Genomic DNA, 24770 nt, shown 5'->3' with positions numbered 1-24770 from the left:
AGAGTTGGGGTTGTTCAGCCTAGAGAAGAGAAGGCTTCAGGGAGACCTTATTGCAGCCTTTCAATACTTAAAGAGAACTTAAAAGAAAGATGGTAGCAATTTTTTTAGCAGGGCCTGTTGCAATAGGATAAGGGGTAATGGTTCTAAACTAAAAGAGGGTAGATTTAGACTAGATATAAGGAAGAAATTTTTTACGCTGAGGGTGGCACTCAACACTGGCACAGGTTGCCCAGAGAGGTGGTGGATGCCCCATCCCTGGCAACATTCAAGGTCAGGTTGGACGGGGCTCTGAGCAACCTGATCTAGTTGAAGATGTCCCTGCCCACGGCAGGGGGGTTGGACTAGATGACCTTTAGAGGTCCCTTCCAACCCAAACTATTCTATGATTCTATGATATGATTGCCTTTTCAGGTGATGCTACCTTTCCAGTCATTCTCAAATTGCTACAGAAATACTGAGCACATGTATCTCAGAACAGGATGTACAGTAGAAGCCTATTGCAGACATCCATAATCCTGTCAAACATACAGAAGGTTACGTGCTTAATAAAGATTTTGTAGTACTGTCTGAAGTTGCAAGACACCATCCTTCCTGAGCATTCTGTTGGCAAAGAAATACCTAAACAGGTGAAAAGCATTAACTGCTACAAGAACTGCCCTTATACCTCTGCTTTAGTAATTTGTATCTCTAGCAAAAGAAATATCTCTTGGGAGGAAATGTTACTCTAAAAGAGAATTCTTCAAATATGCTTGAACAAAGCAAGTACAGCACAGAATTTAAAGTTTTGTGACTACCAGAAGTTATTTCTCAGCTGTTCTTGTTCTTGGGTATTCTGTCTGCGCACACCTCTCTTCTTTATGCTCAGCCACTAGGTAGGCTCTGACAGTTTTTAGAAAAAGCAGAGCCAGCAGGAAACATAGGCAAAGCCACTCCCTGCATCAATTTTATGAATGGTCAGTTGCTCTCACAATACAGACTTTGAGCAGAACTTCAAGAAAGCATGTGGACAGAGTTTCTAAGAACATGTTAGTGAGAAGTAATCTTTACTCTTTATTTGACAGGTGTATACTGTGTATATATCCCCTTGTGAAAGTCGAGCTTGATATACAGTTCACAAGGAAAAAAAGCTTTTGAAAACTATATGCCAAATTTATCATTTCTTAAAATGAAAATTTTATGAAGTCGTGCTATTGCCCTAGTCCTAGTATGTAAGCCATAAGGCCTACATTTGCAAAAGCTACTTCAAAAATATCTACGATGCATATAGTTTTCAAAAGCATATAGTTTACTAAACTCTTCTGATTTCAACAGAAATTCTGTTAGATGTCTTTATACACCTTAAGGTAACTAAAACCATTTAGGAATGTGACGTTAAGTTCCTTAGTTATACCTGGTATCCTCAATACACAAACTAGCATGAGTCTTCAGTATACTGCAATGAATGTGGTGCCCTTTTGATTTCTGTGTACCTTAACCTTCTTTCCACTGCATTCTCTCCTTAAAAGGCAACTCTCCAATTTCAAACATTGCATTTACTCATTTTGAGATTCTGTTGTTGGAACAACTCAAATTCATTGAACTGACTGTTCAAAAGTTCCTTAAAAATGCATTTGCTTATACACTTCCTTGACAATGACTCACATGACTGAAAATGAGATTCAGGATAGGATGCCCATGTTCACCAAGCTGCTTTACAGAGATGCTAAGATGTTAGTTAGGGATGTTGATGATAAATCAGCTAATTATCTGAATAGTGTTCTAACAATGATATCTACTTCCTATAGTTGGTGCTTCTATGGTATGCTACTTACCTGCATTGCAATCCTTTTGAGTGCAGCATATTTTTGTACTTCAGCTATGTCTCCAACAGCCAAACCAATCTAAAAATACCAAGAAAGATTTCATTATCTATTTTTTCATAGTCTGTGATTTCAGTTGTATTTCTTATTCACATTTAAATCCAAAATTACTCTAAAGTTAGATTTATTTTGTTTCACTTGAATTTGGAAACATAGCCCTTTTGTGCATATTTGGAAAATCCGTATCAAGAAACATCGTAAGCTTTTTTAATGCCAACTATCTGTCTACCAGTAAGGCACTAAAGAGCTACTTCAAAGATTTGTCAAAAAAAACATCCCTTCTTTTTGATTCTTCATTACTGCTGTTGTTAGAAAACTTGTTGACCTCTTGATTGAATAGGATCATGGCAGCAATAACTTACTTTAAAAACCTGAATTGTTTGATTTTTATTGCTCAGCTCATATAAAAACCTGATTTCCTAGAAAAAAATTTGATGTTCAATGGAACATGGCTGAAGCTGTATTACATATTTTCCCCCTTTCTTACCATTACCAGGTTTTCTGACTCTTTTTGTTCAGGTCAGGCTCATTAGTTAGTTTTAACACTACTGTTGACTGCTGTTTTGTGTGCAATGAAGATCTGGGGTTTGGCTTTTTTAAAAAAAATATTGTTAGCACGGGGTTGAACCATTAAGACTATGTCTAGTCTAGGAGGCACGCATTTATCAAAGTACTTCTTAAAATCATTGTTCCCCAGTTTTCTTTATCAAGACCTCATAATAATACATTGCAGCTCCAATGCAAATTCCATCACAGTTACTACCTAAAGATATACAAGGTAACCCTGCAAGAGTTAACTGTGGGAAAATACTCAGAACAGTAAACTGGAGGGAAAACGAGTCCAGGGAAAGGCATCTTTTTAATACGTTACTGAAAATATCAATTTGTTAAATAATGAATGAATGTCACAAATCAGCACTAAAGTAATTCTATATGCTAAACCTGGGTGTAAACCTGTGCTTAACCTCTTTTGTATATTAATAACTAGTTTACTTACTAGCAAGTTCATAAGAAGGATTGGAATAAGCAAGGTAAATATAATGAGAACTGTGTAACTCAGGAATGGATATGGCAATTCACTGCTTAGTAGTGGATCAAGGAATGCATCATGGTAATTAATGTCTCCCAACATCATTGCAAATGTCTTCATTACAGAAAGCAGAGGTGTGCTATACGTTTGCTGCAAAAAGAAGAAACACCAAAATCAAGAAAAAAAACCCAAATCAAGTAAAAACCCGAACTGATGAAACTTGTAAACCTCTTGAGATTCTTTAGTCAAAAATAATATTTATAATGATAAAAATTAACTATGCCATTCAACTAACCTGTGAACCCAGAAGGACAAAGAAACTCAGTCCAAAGGCCAATATCAGGAAAAAGAAAACGACAGCAATCCGAATCAAAGTCCTCAAAATTTCCCAGAACATCACAACATAGATGCCATAGTTTTCAAATCTAGGCAATAAGTAAACAGAAAAGATGCAAAAGTAAATACTGAAGTTAGAGTCCTTTACAGTTACTAATGTAAGGCAATAAGTAATCCTGATTTTCATGTCTGAAAAGAGACATTCTGAGATGGTACGAACATGTTGTACTTTCACATCAAAAAGAACGCAAGTGGTCTTATTTACAGCAAGCCTAAACTACGTAATCTTATATTTTAATACACTAGAGCAGTACTTCTTCAAGATACTATTTTTCATGGACAACTTTTACTCTCTCCATAGCCACAGACAGTACAACGTTGTACAACTGCTGCACTTGGAATAATAACATTAGGGAATTTTCTCATTTTTTGCTGCTTTTCGAAGCAAAATAGCAACCAGAACAAAGGGCTACTGGCACCATGATCCATCTAGCAGGACATGCCTGATTTAAAAAGATTTTGCTTTTTATGACACTACAAAGTATGGAAAACAAGCAAACAAAAAGAAACATTGCGCAGGAAGAGAAGGGGAGTAGCACAATTTTAAGACACCTGTGTTTCCAACAACAGTCCATCATCTGGCAAGCTTCTCCCATTCTTGGCTTAAACGAAACTAGATCTCAGAACATGAGTTGTCATAAAGCAGTTTAAGTGACCTTTTCACCCAAACCTGAACTTGGGAATTTACATCCTCTGCCAGATTCAGGGACCAGATGAATGAATTTCTCAGTAGCAACTGAGAAAATCCCTCCACAGGATTCTCCCCCGGAAATATTATGTGGAAGGCTGAAAAGATCAAGCTGGAAGTAAAGCAAACCTGATCTTCTGTTTATTAGGCATTTATTAGGCAAAACTCCATTGAAGTCAATGGAGCTACAGGTTGCTTTGAGAAAAGATGGCCTGAATGAGTTAGAAAAATGACATGTAGAGTTCTACTGCTATACAAATGAAAAATATTCAGGCCAGGGAAGCATTTCATCTAGCAGAAGAAAGAAGGTTGGGCAATCATGAATTTACTTTTTACTGTTTAGGTTCAACCCCCATTTTGCTCACAGCACACAGCAGAGGGGACACGCCCATTCGTTAGTCATCTAAGGTCAGACACATGTAGGACAAGGTTTGCCAGCAAAGGCAGTACCATAAAGGTACTCTCTCTTTATGACATTAACTCTGTTTACAAACCTTGTCCTTAAACATCCCAACTACAGTAAAATGATCCTGAAATTAATCAGCAAATGCCATGTTTGTCTGCCAGACCTCATGGGGGTGATTACTGCATATATACAGTAAGAATATGAAGAGCATATATGCAGTGTTATCACATACTGTCATCCTTATTTTCTGAACAGCTCCAAATCACCACTTTTTTGCTGATCAGCCACACCTCATCTTTGTGCAAGGCAGTCCTGCTCAGTCACAAACATGTTTAATTTATTAGTCTTAAGCACTACACCCACACTATTTTTCCCTCCACCCAGCTCTCCTGTGGTCCATAACTCTTGGACACTGTTGTACCAGTGAGAGCATTAAGATCATTAATGGCAATAAATAGGCCTAATGTCAACTAAAGAAATAATTTCATCCATTATAATTCTTTTTCTTGGTGTAGAAAAGTGGGGTGTGCCATTTAATCTGTAAAATGATAAAAGAATTTACCTTCTCCCAGGTATTACTTATAAAAACAGACATCCTTTTGCCTCTTGTAATTCATATCCTTTTTTTTTTAAGGGAAAGTCTATACAGTATAATGAAACGTTTTTAAAAAGACATAGGCAGTGGCTTTGTTTACTTAACATTAAAATAAATCTTGTTATTTCTTTAGTTGCCATAACACATGCTGTGATTCTCTACATGAAAAACACTGAAAACTACTTTACAGTTCATAAGGTTAAAAAGTTCCTATGGTCCTAATCTGGAAACTTATATAGCTTGAAAAAAAAAAAAAAATAGGGCTATCACACTTGATCAGTCACGGTTTAGGATATATAAAATATCTGAAAATATTAAAAGTATTTTATTGTAAAGCATGTAAGTAACTTTTACCGTTGAAGGTAAAGCAAGAAGTTCATCCAAGACAAGTATACAGCAATTGCTCCACATTCCCACTGCAAATGAGCTGGTGTATTAATAAATAAAGAAGACACAAAAATTATGCTTGTAGTATAAATGGTCCAGTCCAGTAAATTGGAGTAATCCAACAAGTATTTCAATTTCTAGGATTTAAGAGAGACAGATACATATTTACAAGTCATGCATCATTAAAGGACTGAATTCAATACACTATTGAAATCCTCTTCTCACTTTTAATCTTATATAAATTCTTATTTCCCTTTTAATTAGGGAAAAATCAGATTTATTTCAATATCACACAAACTGCTATGCAAGCACACTGTCTGATTAACGTTATTTCTCTATGTATTTACCTGCTGAATGAGCTGAAATATTTCTTTGCAGATTCCCAGTAAACTCATAATTAAAACTAAACACATACACACCCTTGTGAAGTATGAGTTCTGAAACAAAAATCAGAGCACAAAACAAATTAGAAATTATTAAATGAACATTTATTTCAGCTCTACCTACCACATATACATTATATTGCCAAGTTAAGAAACTTTGTTAGCTTGCCTCAAATAAACTTATTACTATCTAAATTCTGTTTTACTAATATTTATTGTGGAATCCATGTCACGTATATTGTGTTTAAAAAACTCAAATCAAGTATGAAAGTTTGAGCATTCCCATGATAAATAGTTACTGTGCGACTTCCTTATTACTACTATTTGAGTATGGGAACTGAAATTGCAGTATTTATGCCACATTATCAGTCTGTTTTGCCACTGGATAAACATAGAGACCAATTCTGTTGTCCATAACTTCACTATCATATTGCAGTATCCAGAATGGCAATAGAAGTCTTTGGACAAATTGGAAGTCCTGGCATCCTTATGTGGCTGCTCCCTTTGATGTCTCCCTTTACAAGCAGTACAGGCAAAGACAACTCTGTTGTGAAAAGCCTTCTATTGGCATAGATAGCAACAGTGAATTTCATCTTTCAACTTGTAGAGCTAATTCCCCACCTGAGGGATTCATTAACTCACAGGCAGACCACAAATTCAGGGCACTCACTTTTCGGTGGTGCTGCAATACACATCAGCATCTGCCCCACTGTGATGTCCTTCTTTAACCTGGGTTAAGAGTATAGCACCATGTTCCCTAACACCGTGCTCTGTAACACTGTGTTCTGCAACCCTACAGAGCTGGCATTCCCCGCTCCATTCCCATTACTGGGTCATTAGGACACTGTCTCCTCCAGTGCATGACATTTCATATGTACTGCTGTTGCTCTAGTCTCTCAGGCAGCACCTTCACGGCTCCTGTTCAGTGCACTGCTTTCTCCACCAGCTGGCATCATTCCTCATTGAAGGACAGGACTCCCTCTTCCAACTATGCTTCTTCCACCCAGTCTCTGATGATTCAAGGACCTGGGTCAGTCTGAGTCATTCCTCTGTCTGCCGTATGCAGCTCCTGTCATTCTCCTGTCTTCCACCAGGAAGATTAGTTAGTGGAGCATGAATTCTTCCAGTTCTTCTAGTTCTGGCTTCTGAATCTTCGAGAATCCCACACGTACTGGGCTGGGCATGTGATTCTCCAGACTTTTTCATATATCAGGATATCCTCATGAACCTTTTATATCCCTTGACTTTATTTTATTTCATATTTCTACTAGCATATCCTTTTTGAGTTCCTATTTCAGTTTTATGTCTTTTCTCTCCCAAAAGAACTGTAAAATATTTTCTTGCCTTTTTTTTTCCTTGCCAAAATCCTTGGTTTTAGTGATAAAATCACTTATTTGAAATGGATCATTTGAAAAGTTCACCACACAACAAAAACTTGTCTCCGTTAACACCAGCATGTTACCGTTTCAGGGCTAATGACACAGGTGTCTCTTCTCAGAATATATGACTTCATGTCGTGCAGACAGAGCTCTGTGACGCTCCTGCCCTTCACATGGACGCAGGAATGTAACACTATGCATGAGTTGTACTCACAGGTTCAATAAACAGCAGAACTTGCAGTTACTTCTCCGGAAGTCTAGTACAATGTTCAGCTTAGGGACAACACAGCCTTCTTTAAACGACAGCATACTGCTTAGTTTTAACTGCAGGAAGGAAACACTTACAAAAAGGACATCAACCAGTCGCACCAATGTCTTTCTTTTCTAAAGCCTCATTCTCCTGTGGCGGTGGACCTGGCAAGTCTAACTTCTTCGGTTCACTATGGTGTCCTAATTATTCCAGTTCCAGCTTCTGAAAAAAAGTTTGAGCTTTGTCTCTTAACAACCCCAAAGTATCTATGGAGGACGGGCTTATCCTGAGACAGGGTTCATCCTTGCTTGTTTTCCTTATGGCCCCAACTAAAGCATCATTTCCATCCAATACATGTCATGAACAAGATCAATATTCATAAATTACTAGAGTAGCCCCACAGCTATCACAGCTGTGACTGAGACACAAATATTCAAAAGTCATGATGCATATGTACTTTGCTACCTAATCAAGTTTTTCATTTTGAGATAACATAATTCCAAAATGGGGGTATATCATTCACATTTTAGCACAACACAATTTTTTCTATTTTTTTTTCTTTTAAGTTTATTAACAGGGATTGTAGGAAACATCCAATACACTTAAAAACCTTTCACAGAGTTTTCCATCCATATATGACTGAATTCTGCTGTTATATTTTTCACTGTTACGTTGTACATGAGGTACCTATATACAGTCTGGCAAAAAATGTTCTGTCTTAGTCTCATAATTTATGAAGAAACACTGGGCCTGCAAGGGAAAGTAAAACATATGGGCAAAGAAAGATGTATTTGAATACCCAAAAGCACTTTATTATTGACGAATCTTTCAATGTCAAATTTTAAAAGTGCAATATCCAGTTATTTTGGTTGAAAATTAAAAGGACATAGAAAGCTAAAGAATCCACTGTTTTCTGTCTTTTCATAATTAAATACACATTGATCTTTTTTCTTCAACATTAAAGAAATATTTACTTCAGGGGAGAAATTGAAGTAACTGTGTACCAGATGTAAGATTTTCAGAAAAGATGAAAAATAAGAAATGAGAACTGAAAATTATCTACAGAAGTGCGACTGAATGTTTAAAAATATACACTTCAGTTCTGTTCCTTAGAGTTGCTAAATCATAAATAATTCTAGAAATTATTTAAATAATCATACCTTTTTGCTATAAAAATCCTAAACATATTGTAACTAGTAAGAAAAGTCAGTACCTCATATTCTAATGGCCTTGCTTCATAGATCTCTGTTCCATTCAAAGGTCTTCCTGGCTGTATGTGAGTGACCAGAAGAGTCAGTGGGATGAGACCGAGAGAATATATGCCTAAATTCATCAGATGTGCTCGAAATCCATAGGCCATCCTTGAAAGTAACAATGTTAAAGTTACAACACTTCACAAATTTAGAAGAGCATGCATTCAAATATAACAGCCAACAATGTTTTCAAGATGAGGAAATAAACATTTCTTAAAATGTCCTTTTGTGATGAATGTGTTCATCGAGCTTTATGTGGACAAAAGTGTATTGGCCATTCTGAAATACTGTTCCATTTCTTTTTAACTCGGCAATCCTATTATATATTTTTGCAATAAAGCAGAAACAAAGATAGTGTTTGTCTTTGCTGTAAATATAAAAGAATTATTACTAAATGCTAAGCTACATTTTATATGATAATCATCAGCATATTCTAAATATGCTTATGAGAGGTTATATGGAAAAGACATTTGCTTCAGTCAACACTACAAATATGTACATCTTAGTAAACAACTCTCAGGCACAATAGCCTTCATCCTGACAGGCAATATTATATTTTATGTACATTAAAATACACCTACCATTTCATAAGCAAATATTCTTTACACACAGGATGACTGAGTAGCTCCATGCGATTGTGGCGTACCATGGCCTACAAAACAAGAAAGCAGAATGATCAAATTGATCTCATCTAGCTAAGTAAAGTACTTACAAACTTGCTAGGCCACCTTCTTTACTTGAATATTAGCCTAATGAAAAGTAAAATGTCTGTAAGATATTGCAAAGTTCTTTTATTTATGCACTCTGGCTCAAAGCTATTACTATCTTGCCTTCTCTGCCTACTGAGGCATCCAGCTGCTCTCCTGCTGCTCTGTTAGTCTATTTCAAGCTTTAAAAAATTGTACAGACTATTGCCAACTATACCTGTGAGATGACCAAGGTTTTCTAGTTACATTTAATGAGAAAATACTTATTTATTTATTAATAGACAGTATACCAAGTCTAATTGCCAACAGGAAGCCCAAAAAGTAATCAAATTAAGCCAGAAAGTTTGTTCTGTAAATATTTTCTGACAAAGAATGAGAGAACAGACTGGCAATGTGAAAGAACAGCAAAATTTGTTTTAGGCACAGAAAGTATTTTGCAATTAACATATGAAAAAATAAGTTTTGTCAGTTTTTTCAATGCCTTACATTCCAGTGCATGGTCACTACAATGACTGGAGTATGGTTTTCTTTGATGTATTACCTGCACGTATAGCATGTTCTCTTGAAACATTCATAGTTGTTTAAATAAACTAAGAATTTTTACCTAAACCTAAAAGAAATGTTATTTCTTACTTAGACTATAAGAACTTTGACCCATACTTCATTCCAATATACTTCAAATATACAGAGTTATGGGCTTTGTAGAAGAAATATGAGGAAAAAGTCAAACGTCTTGATGTTATCTAAAGCAAGACAGCATGGAACAATGTCAGTGTAAAATATAGAACTTACATTTAAAGTGGTAAGTGGTTCATAGAAAATGTCTTCACCATCCTTCAGTTTCTTGTTAAGCGTCAGGGGACACTGAAGATATCTGAAGTTATATTCAATCTGAATAATAAACGTACAGCAGCATTTAAATGTGATGAAACTGATAATCTAAGACTGAGGTAATGTGCTTAATTTAAAAAAGGTTATCCGTTAGAGAAAAAAAAGGCATATTGTGTCAAAGTAATTAGAACACTGATGTATACTGATAGTTTGCCAGTGAACATATGCCATCAAGATACACATCTGTGACTGTAAGATGATTAAACAAACAGTCATTTTGAATTGTAAAATAAAAAGCACACATTTCTTCTTAAAATATTACAGTTTAAAAAGGTCATTCTCATAACTGTAATTTGTTTTAATGTTGACTTTGAAGAAAAGCTTGTATTTAAAATTATATGGCTTTGATAACACAATATAAAGAAAATGTACAATAGCAGAAAATTTGCAAGTTTTCTGTTAATGATGTAGACACAATCCAATGTCATAATTGATAAGGTGGTTTTCAATATGGTTTCAAAGGTAACATAACTGTAAAACATTCATGCTTCCTTAGCATTGTGAAAGCAACCTACTACTTAAGACTTTGGACAAGAGTTTACAAAAAAGAAACACGTTGGACTCTGAATTATTGATGACAACTGTACTACTTATGATAGGCATGCTTTTGATACATATAAATAGATACTATGTCTTCTATCACTGTTATTTTGAAATATCCATAACCTCAGATACCCAGCTTGATTGCAAGAATTAACACGGCAAAGATAAAGTCTATAGATTGCTCAAGTTTAATGTTATACTTGTTAAAATGCATAAGCATGAAGATTACAGAAACTGAACTTCAAAGCTGCTTACAGACCAAAGGATAAAATAAGATCAGTCACCTGTGTTTTCTGTTAAGATCTGATATTCATCTACAAGTGTATCTTATCCATATGAACTTGACATATACATTAAAGTATACGTCTTGTGTACTTCCCAAACTTTCAAGTCAAAAATGTGTTCATTTCAGGGTCACAGAGGCAATAAAGAGAATTAAATAAGTGGCTTCGCTGACAAAAAAAAAAGACTGATAGCTGAAGATTGGTAGTATCTGATGAAGTAATTTTTAAAAGTCATCCTAATGCTGAGGAGTTTTTTGCCAAATATATATTGAAAGTGCAGATTCAGATATAGTTATGGGTGAATAACTACTGAATTATTCATAAATCAAGTTAAAATACTGGCTGATTTCAATTTACCAACTATAGAACTATAATAGCAACTATAGAAAATATTTAAGAGGTATTAAAATTTAGTCCAGTATTAGTAGCTAAAAGCCAAGCTGATGATTTTCTAACTTAATTATTATCCAAATAATGTACTGCTGCTAACATATAGCCAGCCACGTTGTAACATATTCCATCCTAAGACCGTAAAATGTAGTCTTCATAAATTTTTTCATTCACTTACATAGAAGTCTCGACTTGTCTTTTCCTCTGAAGACTCAATTATGCAGTTGTCCAAAACCAGCTTTGCAGATGAACAGAAAAGTGAATTAAGGTGATATAGATAACATTCATCAGAAAGAATGTAATGTTTGTACCTGAAGAAAATGACCTTCAGATACAGCAGTCATCTAATGGAAGTGATGATTCAGTCAGATTTTATGGTGTATGTTTTGAAGACATAAAACTCCAGAGTTCACATGTAGGAGTTAAACAATGAAACTATGCAGGTTATGAGGCTACATGTTAGTTTACAAGTATAAAATGTGAAGTGTTTATGAATATATACATACCAAGTCACTTGCTATTGTAATAAAAAAACATTTCTGTAGCGTCATTTAAGTTAACTCAGAAGGAGAAAATATCTCAAATGGTTTTGAACCCAATTCTCTTCCCACGGTCAACACTTTTATACTCCTTTTTTATACTCTATACTTTTATACTTTTATAACTCCATTGACCTCAGGAAGCTAAGAACTTTTTCTAATACTAAAGAAACTAAACTGGCCAAACTGAAACTATCACTAAAATACAATTAAATCAATTTGTGAATTTATATTTTTTCCATTTTATAATAATACGTATTAGTGAGGACAGCATTAGAAAAACAATGGCAAAAGATGCAACATAACTAAGGTTTTTTTGTGCAGTCATTTCTTTAATATGTGCAGAAAACTCACTTTAAATGAATCAGGAAGATACTCAACCATTTCCAGCAAAGGACACTTATTGGCACTAGAATAGTGAGAGAATGTCACAACAGCCTCTTCCCATCTGCAAAAACGAGTTGAGATAATGGAAAATGAATTTGTTGCTTCTCTTTTAAAGTAACTACTTTTAGATTATTTGAGTTTTATTTAAGATATTATCTTGCAAATCACAATATATAACAAGTTTACATACCATCAATTAGAAAATCAGCTGTTTGGGGAGTAATTGAGTAACATTCTGGATGCTTCTCTAAGAATGATTCATATTTAATTCTGTTATCAGTTAAACAGAGATATTTCAACTATGCTAAGACCTTCTAAAAAATATGAAACGAACTAAAGCTGGAATCTTGGGTTACAAGATTAGGTGAGTAATAATAAATACAGTAAAATACTGGCAGTATTCCTGCAACTCTTACCAAGAGATGTGATCATTAGGCAATGGTGCAACACTTTTATTCCTGAAGTGGGGCTTCACTATATTGTAATATAAAATATTCTAAACTGCAGTTGAACTGTCACATTTTTAAATATTTGCAACATTTAAAACAACAGTTTTAAATTAAGTCTCTTGAATGGTATCAGCTGTACTCACAGTTTGATTAAAATTCTGTAGGTATTGAAGCATTATGTGAAAGGCCAAAATTACGTATGTAAGAAGAGGAAAGACATAGGAAGGATTACTTATTTCTAATAGCTTCTACGTGGTTTTTTTTAACAGAATCTGAATACTCAATCTAATATGGAAAACAACATGCCACATGTCTGATGTCCATTACAATTATGCCATTTTTTATTTACTCTCACTAGAACACAACGTAATCTCTGGAATTTTAAAGTATGTACTCAGTCTTACTTATTAAACTACAGGTTTTCAGAACTTAATCTCAGTTAAAAAACAAAACAAAATACAACAGAAAATAAATTCAAAAAGCATTTTCTGTATACCTTACCTTTTGTGCAAAATGACAGCAGACACTACATCTTTTCTCCTATTGTGTATTGCTTCATGGAAAAAAGAAGCTACTGCTTTGTTGAACAGAATTTTCGCACCATAGTCAAGAAGTAACCTTACTGCTTTTGCATGTCCTTCTCTTGCAGCCAGGTGCAAAGCTGTGTTCTGTGCAGAAAAGTAGTACAGCGATCCATCCATGAGAATAATTTAAAAAAAAAAAAAGTATATATTTCAGTCCTTTCCGACACTGAAAAGCCACATGCTATTCTCAGTTGAAAGTCCTGAATACTTTTACGAGCAACATTAAAAAGTAGAATATTGTCACAGAGATTCTGATAGAGATTATAGACAAGTTCTTCATTCTATGTCTACAGATACAGTAATGCTAAATCTGAGGAGGAAACTCAGCTGTAGGTAAGAAAGGCCAATCATTAATATCTTTTAGTTTTGTAACTAACAAAGTGCAAGTCACAAATAGGTAAAAATGATGGCATCTACAGATACAGAACACCTGCATTTGATAATCAGGAAGAGAAGCATCCAATTATATCCAGATGTGCTCATATGAACAAATCTGCAAGAATATCTGCAGGCACAGTTTTATAAGAGGAACGTGATTTTCTTTGGTATTTTCATAAAAGTAAGGCAATGAGTGGTTTAGGAATCAAGTCACACTGAAACTGACTTTTGAAAGGCTTCCCAACTCACCCAGATTTTTCTGAGGGAAATTAAGAACTAAGCATTGGCTTCTCATTAATTTCTAGGCAAGATTTGTTCCTAACCTAAAAATTCTAAATGTTTTCAGCACCAGTTCTCAGAGAAATTAGCAACACCTTCTGTGTTGGAAACTGAATAGTTCTTTAAAATGAGCACCCTGTTTTCTGGTGGGGAACTGTTATGCAGGTTCATACAAGAGGTCTCCAATCCAGGAAATGGATTCTGTCTTGACCCAACAGATACTGCATTTGTCCAAACTTCAGAGCAAGATAGGAGCTGTATCTGTTGGACATCACTGTGCAGAACAGATGGATTTCAATATGTTAATGAGCTATAGTTGATACTGGATTTTTTTTAACCTGTATATGTTCTTTAAATTTAAATTACCAATGTTTGTACTACATTGTTAAAATACTCTTGCATTGTAAAGAGGGGAAGAGGGACATGTCTAACATACTCAGTATTTTATATTTTCTATTAGGCTATTTACATTTTTTTTGTCTCCCACTTATAAGAACTGGATAACAATTTCAGCAATCATATTAATCTAAGCAATAAACTTTAACAGTGGTGAAATATAAAGACTTTAAATCTGCCACAGGAAATGGAATATTACACGTAATGCACAGTGGAAAACTACTAATAGCATACCACTGATGTTTGGTCTAGAAGCAATAGCAGACAAGAAACAAATAATGCTATGTGAACACGTACCCCTTCTTCATCCACTCTGTCAGTACACTTCACATTAGTATCCAAAATGATCTGCATTGTGCGAGTATATCCTCCGAAGGCAGCATGGTGCAGGGCTGTCCAGCCTTTATAATCGCTTACATGTAGTGGTATAAAATTAGTACTCATAAATGGAAAACTTTTTATAAATGTTAAGTAAATGTAACTGCCTCCTCCTTTGACTCAAACCTCTTTTCTTTGGCATGACTACTGCAGACATGTCCATGCTTTCTGTCAACTATTATGTGATTATCAATGCATCATTCGGAAGTAAAAGTTTCAACTCAATAATAGCATTTGGGTCTCCTTCTCTCTTTTTTTCTCTTTCTCTATTTCTGTATATATCTGGATTGCACCCATTTTCTTACACGCCCCTTGAAAATGACACAAATGCTTGCAATATTCTGTTACTAATACTTGGCAACAGATGTGGCATAGATCATGGCCATATTACAGAATTTTGCATTTAAAGATAGTGAATATACAAAACATTATAAGCACACAAATCTATTCCTATTAATATTACTTCATCTTAGTATAACGAAACTCATTAAGCCTTTTATCACATAGAAACTACCAGGACATTTCTTTTAAAAATGCCAGATTTAAGACTAAATTAAGCCTAAATACACACACACATGTGTACACATAGATATACATACATACATATGTATACTTACATATGTGTATGTATATTATCATCTCTATCCTTGCTAGGTGTACTAGTCCAGCTAAGGACACTGGAAATAAAGGGTTTGACAGTAGTTCATTTAGTGGGTCCTCTGCGGTCACAAATAATGAGCGTATGACAGGTCTGTTTGTTTGCTAAAGGATCTCCTCAGAACACTTAGGCCCCTAGCTCCAAGGTCTAACTGCAGTGGACTTGGAAGCACAGGACTTGAAAGTTAAAGCTCTAGACTGTACCTTGGAAACAGGACTCAAAACTTTTGGTAGCTTTGGCTCCAGGCTTTTACAGGTGTGAGCCTGGAAGCTTTTGTGGAGCTGCCAATGATCTGAGGATCTTTGTCCTGAAATCAGGACTTAGAGTGAAAGGCAAGTTGCCTATGAACCACCAATCCTAAGAAGCCCTGCTCAAGCCTGTAAGTGAAGCTGATGTGATTATATTTCCAAAACAATATTTTTCCCATCAAAAGGTTCAATATTCTTCTCTCAGTTGGATTTAGAGAAACCTCAGTTTCCCCAGCATTAGAAGCCTTGCTTTACAGCTAGCCATGATTCTATGTGTCAGGCTGAAGCAATGCACAATCAACTTATTTTTACAAATATTTTATAAATATGCTCTTATATTGTATATTTATATTTGTATATATTAACATATTTAATATTTTCATATATTGTATTTATATTTATATTGTATTAACTTCCCAGCAGATGGACATAAAATGTAGGGTGATAGTTCTTTTTTGCCTTAATGAATGGAAATCTGTAACCTTACCAGAGAAAAAGGGCGCCTCTCTTCAGAAGAAACTGAACTACCTTCTCATGACCATTCTGGGCTGCCAAATGAAGGGGAGTCATTCCCTTCTTATCACCTTCATTCAAAAGTCTTGTGTCTTTCATATCTCTTATAAGTCGTTGACACGTATTGATGCGCCCATAGCTTTGAAAGATAAACATAGAACTCAATGTCAAACAAATACAGATGGAAAAAATGGCATTGATTCCATTGCCTAGACTGCACTACTAACCTGGCAGCAAAGTGTAATGGTGACTTCTTGTCCCTGCTCTTAGAGTAGATGGAAACGTTGAGGCTGAGTAAATTATTTACAGAGAGGGCCACACCTTGTCTGCATGCATAATGCAATGGAGTGCATCCTTCATTATCTTCATCCACTACAAGATTTTTAATATGTTCCATCTGTTACCCCCCCAAAAAAACCCCCAAAAGCACAGCATTACATTTATATCACTAATGCTCCACAGCTTCTAATAGCTTGTAACAATAGCATTAATACTTTAAAGCAGATCTAAAAATAAGAAACAAACTTTAGGAAAAGTAAATTTAGCAACAATGAGCATTTAATGTCTGCTGATTTGTGGGTCACCATTTTTTCAAACAACTACTCTTTGAAGAACACAGCAGTTTGCCACTCTGCACCCTTACTGCAATCCATCCACAGTACCAGTATAATACAGGAGATTCTTCTTTGCTGCCATTCAACCATAATACTCATTGCTGTCAGCAGAAGGCTTGTACAGAACTTAAGGGTAGTCTGTAGTCTGTATTCAGTAGCAAAACTTCTGGCTGTCAAGAACCATCAGTTCACTGGTTTACAGTGTAATTTTATTTCCCTCATTTCTCTTTCTCATCTTCACTTCCCTGTTTTTCCTCCATACTTTGTCTAACACTATCCTATGTATAGCCTTTCTTAAAGCAACTAAAAATCTCCTCCCCCGGCCTGCTCCACTCCTTTGTCTGAATTATTAGTATGATCAATAATTAGTAAGTCAATACAGACAACTGAGAGTTATCGCTGGTTTAAAACTGATTCTCTACGTCTGCTGAAAAGGGAGGTTCAATCCATTCTGCATCACTAATCAAAGTTGTTTACAGATTTCAACAGATGTTGTAAGATCAGTTATACTTGATTCACATTTACAAGGTTGTTTCTGGAGCTCTGGAGGCTAGCAAATTTAACTCTTTCAAGCGAGCCTGGGCTTTAGCAATATGAGTGCTTCACCTCAGCATAGCCAAATACAAACCCATGTTTGAAATCCTTTTTAAAACTAAATCCAAGGCTTCATTACAGTCCAGTCCACAGAAAGCTCCTGCAGAATATGCTGTAAGCTATTTAAGCCCTAGAGCTTGACTGAATATGAGCACGTCCCCTAGCTTTACTGCATGCAAGCTGGGAAAACAGAAGTGAAAAGTTCTATATTTTATTGCCTACCTCTTGAGCTATTCAATCCCCCAACAGCAAAATAATTTATGGGATTATGTTATTCCTTTGCCTGGCAATAAGAAAACTGTATTATTGGCTTTGAAATGTTTTCATGAGAGGTATGTACCTCTTCAAACTATTTTCTGTGACACTGGGCAACTTAACAAGTACCACAAACTTTTACAAACATTCCAAAATAAAATGGTAGCTGCTTTTTTCTTTACATTTTCTAGTAAGAGTAACAGAAAGACATAAATTGATGCTTACTGTACCTGCAGAAATTTCTCATTCAGATGCTGCAATCCTCCAGGCTGCAATACCGTCAAATGCAAGAAATTCCGACCAAGATGATCTTTTAATGATACATTTGCTCCTAGATAAATACGGAAATAAATACCAGCAACTTCAAAACTGCTGGCCCCTGGCACTAACTGATGAAGTTTAAGACAAAGGAACAAACATTGAACAAATGTGTTCATAAATCTATAAAATAACAAATATTATTCCAAGTCAACATTATAACATATAATTTTACTTACAAAAAACCTCCTACTGACACTCAGATTTCAACGTTATCTCATGTGTGTATGCATCTTGTATTTCACTGCAGCACTAAGATTTATGTGGGGCCCTCATATTCAGAGATACTGAGCACCCGCAAACCAAGAGGTAATTTAAAGATGCAGATGATCACCTCTTCTAAAGTTGTAATCTTGTTACAGCTTCAAAACTTATTACAGGGCTTATTAACAAAATCAGTTATATTACTATTAACAAGGGGAAATACAGTGACAATAATTAGCTTGCACCAAAAGTGTACCAATTGAAAGATATAGCTCAAACATTTTCAAGGTGACTGTGATTATATAAAATCACAGGTAACACTTGAAATATGGGCTTTAACATTTAAAGATTGATTGCTGGTACGAAACACGACTCTGTGTAAGTGATGTATTTATTCCACAGTTCTGCTTACTTTGTGAACTGCGAAGGAATGCAGGGATGGAGTGCCAATGCCAACTCTACCTTGAGAAGCATGACACATGGCATACTCATTTTTCTACAGCCTGTTCACTCTGTATTAAAAAGGGTGAAATCATCTCACTAATTCTTCCTTTATCTCAGGGGATACCAGCACTGTGCAGCTGTTCGGCTCAGCTGCTCCTGGACTGTATGCTGAAGTACTGAACTGAAATCGAGAGGAAAGTTAGACACAGAGTTTTAACATGTATGAACCCTGCTCAAAGGAAGCATATCATATGTGTATTCCTTTTTACCTTTTGAGAGCAGTAAATTCACAATTTTCCATGACGCACAGGAAGTGGCCAACAGAAGCGGGGATCGACCTTCTATGTCAACACTATCAATATTAGCCCCCTGCAATAAAGAATTTCAAGTGTATCATGAATAATGAATAAATGAAATTTTAAAATGGTGCTGCCCTTTATAAGCATAGCAGAATTACAGGCATTCTGAGTAACTCCAGATAAGTAAATTCAATGAACACATTACATCTCTATATAAAACTGCTATGTTTTCAAACTATCAGCCACAGCCCAGTCATCTATACGTATATAAAAATTTAGATGTCTAAATAATAGTGGCCTACTTCTAGGTATACTGAACTCAAGATCTTTTGTTAGGGTACCTTTCCATGCATTTAAATACTCAAAATCTGGAATTCTAACCTGAAAATACTGGGATTGAAGCTCTGGAAAAATATAAAAATTGCAGCCCTTTTGAATGTGTGGTCTTACCTATCAAACCATTACCAGAACAAGACCCTTCTGAACCTCTTTGCTACATGAATACTGTTCAAGAAGTAATGCATCCAGAGATTAGTACAGTTCGATCTGTACAGCTTGATCTATCTTCATTTTCTGTTCTTCATCATAAGCTATATGAGCCAAGTTAATTTTGACTCCACAGTAGTTGTATCAACAGCGGACACATTTTTATTCTCCAAACTCAAGGTTTTTGATACTACCTTTTTCCTTAGGGGAAGCACAAGGACTCAAATGAGATATTCTGGCAAAAGCCCAGTTTTGCTGTTTTGTCTGTTTTTGCACAAGATGCATATTGCCAGGACAGTATGGTCACTATGGTCACAGTATCACTATGATCATATCAGCAAAACACTATGAGCATAAACATATCTATCTAAGAAATCCCGCCAGCAAGGGAGTATGAAGATACAAGTAAATGAACCAATGAGATGTATGTGTATTTTATGATGTTTTAGATCTAATTTTTCTAGATACTGAGTTGCAAGTCAAATTGGATGAGTTAAACAAAGTACACAAAAAAATCTATTTTATTTCAGATAATATCCAAAGATCGTTGAAAAAAAAATCAATGGGAGTTTTTCCATTAACTTGAATCATCTTTGGGTCCAGTCCTAATTCGAGAGAGAATTAATCATAATCATGAGCAATATTTACTTTCTAGGATGGTAAAATCTGTAATGTAGTAATAAGAAATATTTAATAAATGTACAATGATTACTTTACCACAGAGAACAGGAAGCTTCCAATGTAGGTTGATGAAATGTTTGAGAGTAACACATGCAGGACCCTTTCCCCAGTTACCTTTCTATAAGGTCAGACAATATCTTAAAAATGTTCTTATTCATCGAAGAAACAGACCTTTATTATCCAAGTGGCTCATTCATTTCAGTGAATACAGGGCAGCAATATCCAGTTAATAAGCAATCTTTAATCATCTTCCCTCCCACTAACATCATTGTTCAGCCTTCAGCAAAATTAATTCAGCAGCATTCATCATTATTTATCACAATAACGAGTAACATATAGTGCCACATATATTTACCACATTTACAATACAGCTGAATTAAGAGTTTGTAAATTTAGTTTCTGAACTCCTTTTACTTTTGCATTTATACATTAATATATATGAATTAAACAGACATTAATATAAAAATAAATATTATGCAAATTTTGTAAATATCAATTAGTATTTATACCAATTTAATCTTCCATTTTTCTTTTAGTGAAAACAAAAGAAGGAAAAGAGGAAAAAGGAAGTTCAAAAAAAGAAGCAAGAAAATGTGTAAAAATTACTGCTTATTTACTTTGAATAAGCAAGTTTCAATAAAATTAATGAAGTAAACTCAGGAAGCACCAGATACCTCAATGCTAAATTGTCCGGTACACAAGAAAAAAAAAAACACTAAAAGATGCAGGGAAATTGCTAAGATACTAGCTAAATCATGAGAACTTTCTGATTTTCATGTCTTTATTCTTCTTTACAGTTATGTACATAACTTGTAAATACAATCACGCCATTTGTATGCACAAAGCAGATACTGTGCACCTAATGTGACAATGGCCACTTTGACATTATTGTTAAAGTCATTGTGCTTAAAATGCTTGATTTGCAAACCAATGCTTTATAGCATTTCTTTAAAGCTATAAAGTTTTGTAATGTTTAGAAGTTGGGAATAGTGATCTAGCTTTCTGTCTTTTGCCTTTTTTTAAGGCTTCGGTTGGCCTTCAGTTATGGCAAACCATAGCTGTACATCTCACCAAAACAAGAGCACATACTCATTGCCATGTTATGTTGAGGCCAAATGCAAAATAATGAAAAGCTCTGCAAGAAATATCCGTGGAGTTTGATTCTCTGATTTTTGTGTGGCACATTGACCTACAACTTACAAAAAAATTGGTGTAATTTAAATGTAAATAGCATACATGGTGTGCCTGGACAATTCTGTTTAGCATAGCTAATCTTACCTTTTCTATCTAGAAGAGCTAGATGTAACACTGTATCTGTTTACAATGGCTTTTATTTTCAGACACAAAAAGTACCAAAAAGAAGATAAAGGAAGTAATCATTGTAAGTTAATGTGCATGAAATGTGGGTATTTAATCTATAAAATAAAGAAATTTTGTTCTTTATGAAAACTAGAAAGCCATTCTGAACTGGAATTTGCTACTCCTTTTGAGCAGTAACATTGCTCCACCTTTTCTTTTTCACCCTCGTGTACACCACAGCACAGGTGATACCTAGTGATCTTGCCAGGAGTCCAAGAGAGCAGGCAGCACAGGTTGTACATGCCGCATGCCACTAACCCCAACTGGCATATTTTGATCCACTCCCAGACAGGGCAAATGAAAACAGTCCTAAAACTTTATGGTTTATGAAAACTTTCCAAAACTTTGTTTGGAAAGCTAAACAAACCCTCAGCATAGATTCTACGAAAGAGGCCAAAATAGGCAAAATGATACTCAAGGAATAAAAGTTTGTTCTTAGCAAATGCAGTGTTAAAGATATTCCCTCTAATACTTTCTGCGCACAAGCCTCCACATGCAAAAACTTGTGCTTATATTTATCAGGTAATAACTTCTGTAGATAGGTTGTGTTGTCAGACAAGTTTAAGCAGTCAAACCTCACCGTTTCACATTTGAATTAAAAATAAGCACAACATCTAGTTCTGACTAAATCCAATCCCATGTTTCTGAGAAAAGCAAAACTGAATGTGGAAGAGAATTTTTCTTAATATAATTGTCATGAAATTAAGTAAAAAACCTAAACATACGTAAAATGGAAAAGAAGTCTGCTGACTTCTGAAAATTTCCTCATCAGAGTGGGGCATATAAATGGTTATATGAGCCTTAGTTTAGTTGGTATAAATGGACACTTGGAGCATAGCTAGTAGCATCCCCGGTTATGTTTCTTCTCTTTCTCCCTCAAATGACACAGAGGAAAAAATATTTCTAGATCAGAACAATCATATGTACATACTTCAAAGAAAGGATTTCTTTCTGGAAAAATCAGATTAAATTCAATGCATGTTTAGCATTTATTTCGTAGTTCATATCCTAAAAGTAAGGATGGCTGAACCAGTTTGTCATATCTGGTAAAAGATGTTTATGAAACCTTTCTGAGTAAGTAAAATGGAAATAAAAACGCAAGTTTTCATCCTCTGTAACTGTGGGATGCCATTATGCAGCCATAACTACCACTGTACTGTAACTGTCAATTACGCATTATGAAATCTCTCTATCTCTCTCTCTAAATAACCTATACCTGAGAACACATTCTCTTTTATGAATTTCTCTATGCAGACCTGTAGCAATAGATAGCAATAATCTCTATAAACATGTTGCTTGATTAAATATTTACCATTGAAATCAAATACTCTGCCAGTTCATAATGATCAAACAATGCTGTCCTGTGGGGAAAAATGCAAAAATACAGTAACATTAGAAAGGACAATGAAGTTTCAAGCCAAAGGGTAGCATTTTTCTCCATTTGCTGCATTTTCTAATATTTTCAAATAAATACATTTTAAAATAAAGAGACAGAGAAATACCTTTATTACATAATTCATTTTAATAAATTGTTTCCATTTTTGTCATGGAGTTTTGTTTTTAAACTAAGTTCAGTTCAATTAATACATTGAAGGAAACAAAGACCTCACTGATAGGTCAACAGGCATTTTCCCAATGATTTTTAACAGAACGAGTCATTTCATATGTCAGATCTTTCGCTCTAACACACAAAGTCAACATAGAATTCCATAAACTTCAGACTCAGTTTGTTCTAGGCAGACCTAGAGCCTCAAATCCATTTCATTGATCCAATCTTCAAAAATAACTTGCTACATATTTTGTGTAATAATGCTAGAGTGGGGTTAAAATGGCAGTGACATAGCTAAACATGTATTCTGACTGTGGCAGGCAAGTCTACTTGAAAAAATATGAAAAAATATAATATGCTGATATAAATCGGGATGACATTTATTAATTTACTAAAAATATTTTAAAGCTGTCTATACACATGAAAAATTCTCAGGTTTTATTCTACAATAAGACATTGAATTATATATTATAGGAAAAAAATGCTCAAAGCAGGAAGTATAGCACAGTTAATACACACACTCTAAATGTTTTCAGAAGTCAGACCCCTATTAAATATTTTGACTCAATGAGCAACACAGGACAGTTCCAAGGTTGTACTATATCTCAAAGATAACAGTTCTCTTAGTGTTACAAGAGGTAATAACACAGGGTGTACTATAGTTAGAACTGATTACTCGGAAGACGTATTTTAAAAATCATGTCATGGTTCCAGATAAATACAGATGCCTCCATTATCTATAGCAGACCTCTCCAGCTATCCATAAATACTGATTGCTTCACACACACTCAAAATAAATTCCAAGGTGCCTGAAGAGAGAGTGAAGTAATTTTATAAAACACTTAGATGGAAACATGACAGTAGGAATGTGAATGGATCAAGTCCTGCCTATGCTTCACTGCTCCTTCACTTCTCAACAAGTTAACATTCCTATTCAGTTTATTTATATTTTGAGAGATTTGGGTGATTTTCTACCTTTCTGATGATTCCTGATAATATTTTTTTTCTTGTTTCACAGACACAGGGAGTGAAATAATACACAAAGCAAGTGATGCACAGTACAATTGCTCACCACCCACCGATCGATGCCCAGCCAGTCCCCGAGCAGCATCCCCCCAGGCCAGCTTTCCCCCAGTTTATGTACTGAGCATGACGTCACATGATATGGAATGTTTCTTTGGCCAGTTTGGCTGTGCCCCCTCCCAGCTTCTTGTGCACCTCCAGCCTTCTCAGTCGGTAGAGCATGGGAAACAAAAAAGTCCTTGGCTGGTGTAAGTATTAGTTAGTAACAACTAAAACATTGCTGCGCATTCATTTTCATTCTCATCCTAAATCCAAAACACAGCATTGTACCAGCTACTAGGAAGGAAATTAACTCTATCCCTGCCGAAACCAGGACAATATCCACCCCTTATTCTATACCATCTACGTCATGCTCAAGTCTCATATTTTCCAGTACATTTTCATTAATCACCACCCCCTCTTTTATATATATATATATACACACACACACACACACACACACACACACACAGAGATATCATTCCCTTAGTCTGTGGGCCATCCCTCTAAAACGTTCAGTGAGTTCATTTAGTCCATTATTTCGGGCTCCATCTGTTGTAATAATCTTCCAGGGCAGGAAAAATGGAGATGGTATGCAGTGTTTCATGTTGAAGTCAGTTCTGGTACCATCATCACTGTGCTTTGCTTGGTTTCA

The 24770-nt window shown here is 35.2% G+C and overlaps 1 protein-coding gene across 1 annotated transcript in view; it reads right to left on the bottom strand.

Annotated features, from left to right (window-relative positions):
• TRPA1 (transient receptor potential cation channel, subfamily A, member 1) overlaps positions 1–24770 on the bottom strand; it is a 45092-nt gene that overhangs the window by 6594 nt on the left and 13728 nt on the right. Inside the window, exons 8-24 of the mRNA XM_009335074.1 lie at positions 22817–22865; positions 18949–19048; positions 17944–18044; positions 16478–16647; positions 16225–16389; positions 14751–14865; positions 13318–13484; positions 12335–12428; positions 11620–11679; positions 10126–10224; positions 9208–9278; positions 8587–8734; positions 5709–5798; positions 5329–5498; positions 3185–3314; positions 2857–3039; positions 1812–1880 (exon numbers count right to left, since the gene is read on the bottom strand). Coding sequence (XP_009333349.1) covers positions 1812–1880; positions 2857–3039; positions 3185–3314; positions 5329–5498; positions 5709–5798; positions 8587–8734; positions 9208–9278; positions 10126–10224; positions 11620–11679; positions 12335–12428; positions 13318–13484; positions 14751–14865; positions 16225–16389; positions 16478–16647; positions 17944–18044; positions 18949–19048; positions 22817–22865 — 1981 coding nt within the window. The remainder of the gene's footprint in view (positions 1–1811; positions 1881–2856; positions 3040–3184; positions 3315–5328; positions 5499–5708; positions 5799–8586; positions 8735–9207; positions 9279–10125; positions 10225–11619; positions 11680–12334; positions 12429–13317; positions 13485–14750; positions 14866–16224; positions 16390–16477; positions 16648–17943; positions 18045–18948; positions 19049–22816; positions 22866–24770) is intronic.

Source organism: Pygoscelis adeliae, unplaced genomic scaffold, assembly GCF_000699105.1.
Source record: "Pygoscelis adeliae isolate BGI_AS28 unplaced genomic scaffold, ASM69910v1 Scaffold101, whole genome shotgun sequence".
Taxonomy (NCBI): domain Eukaryota; kingdom Metazoa; phylum Chordata; class Aves; order Sphenisciformes; family Spheniscidae; genus Pygoscelis; species Pygoscelis adeliae.
This window is presented reverse-complemented; position numbering and strand designations above follow the sequence as displayed.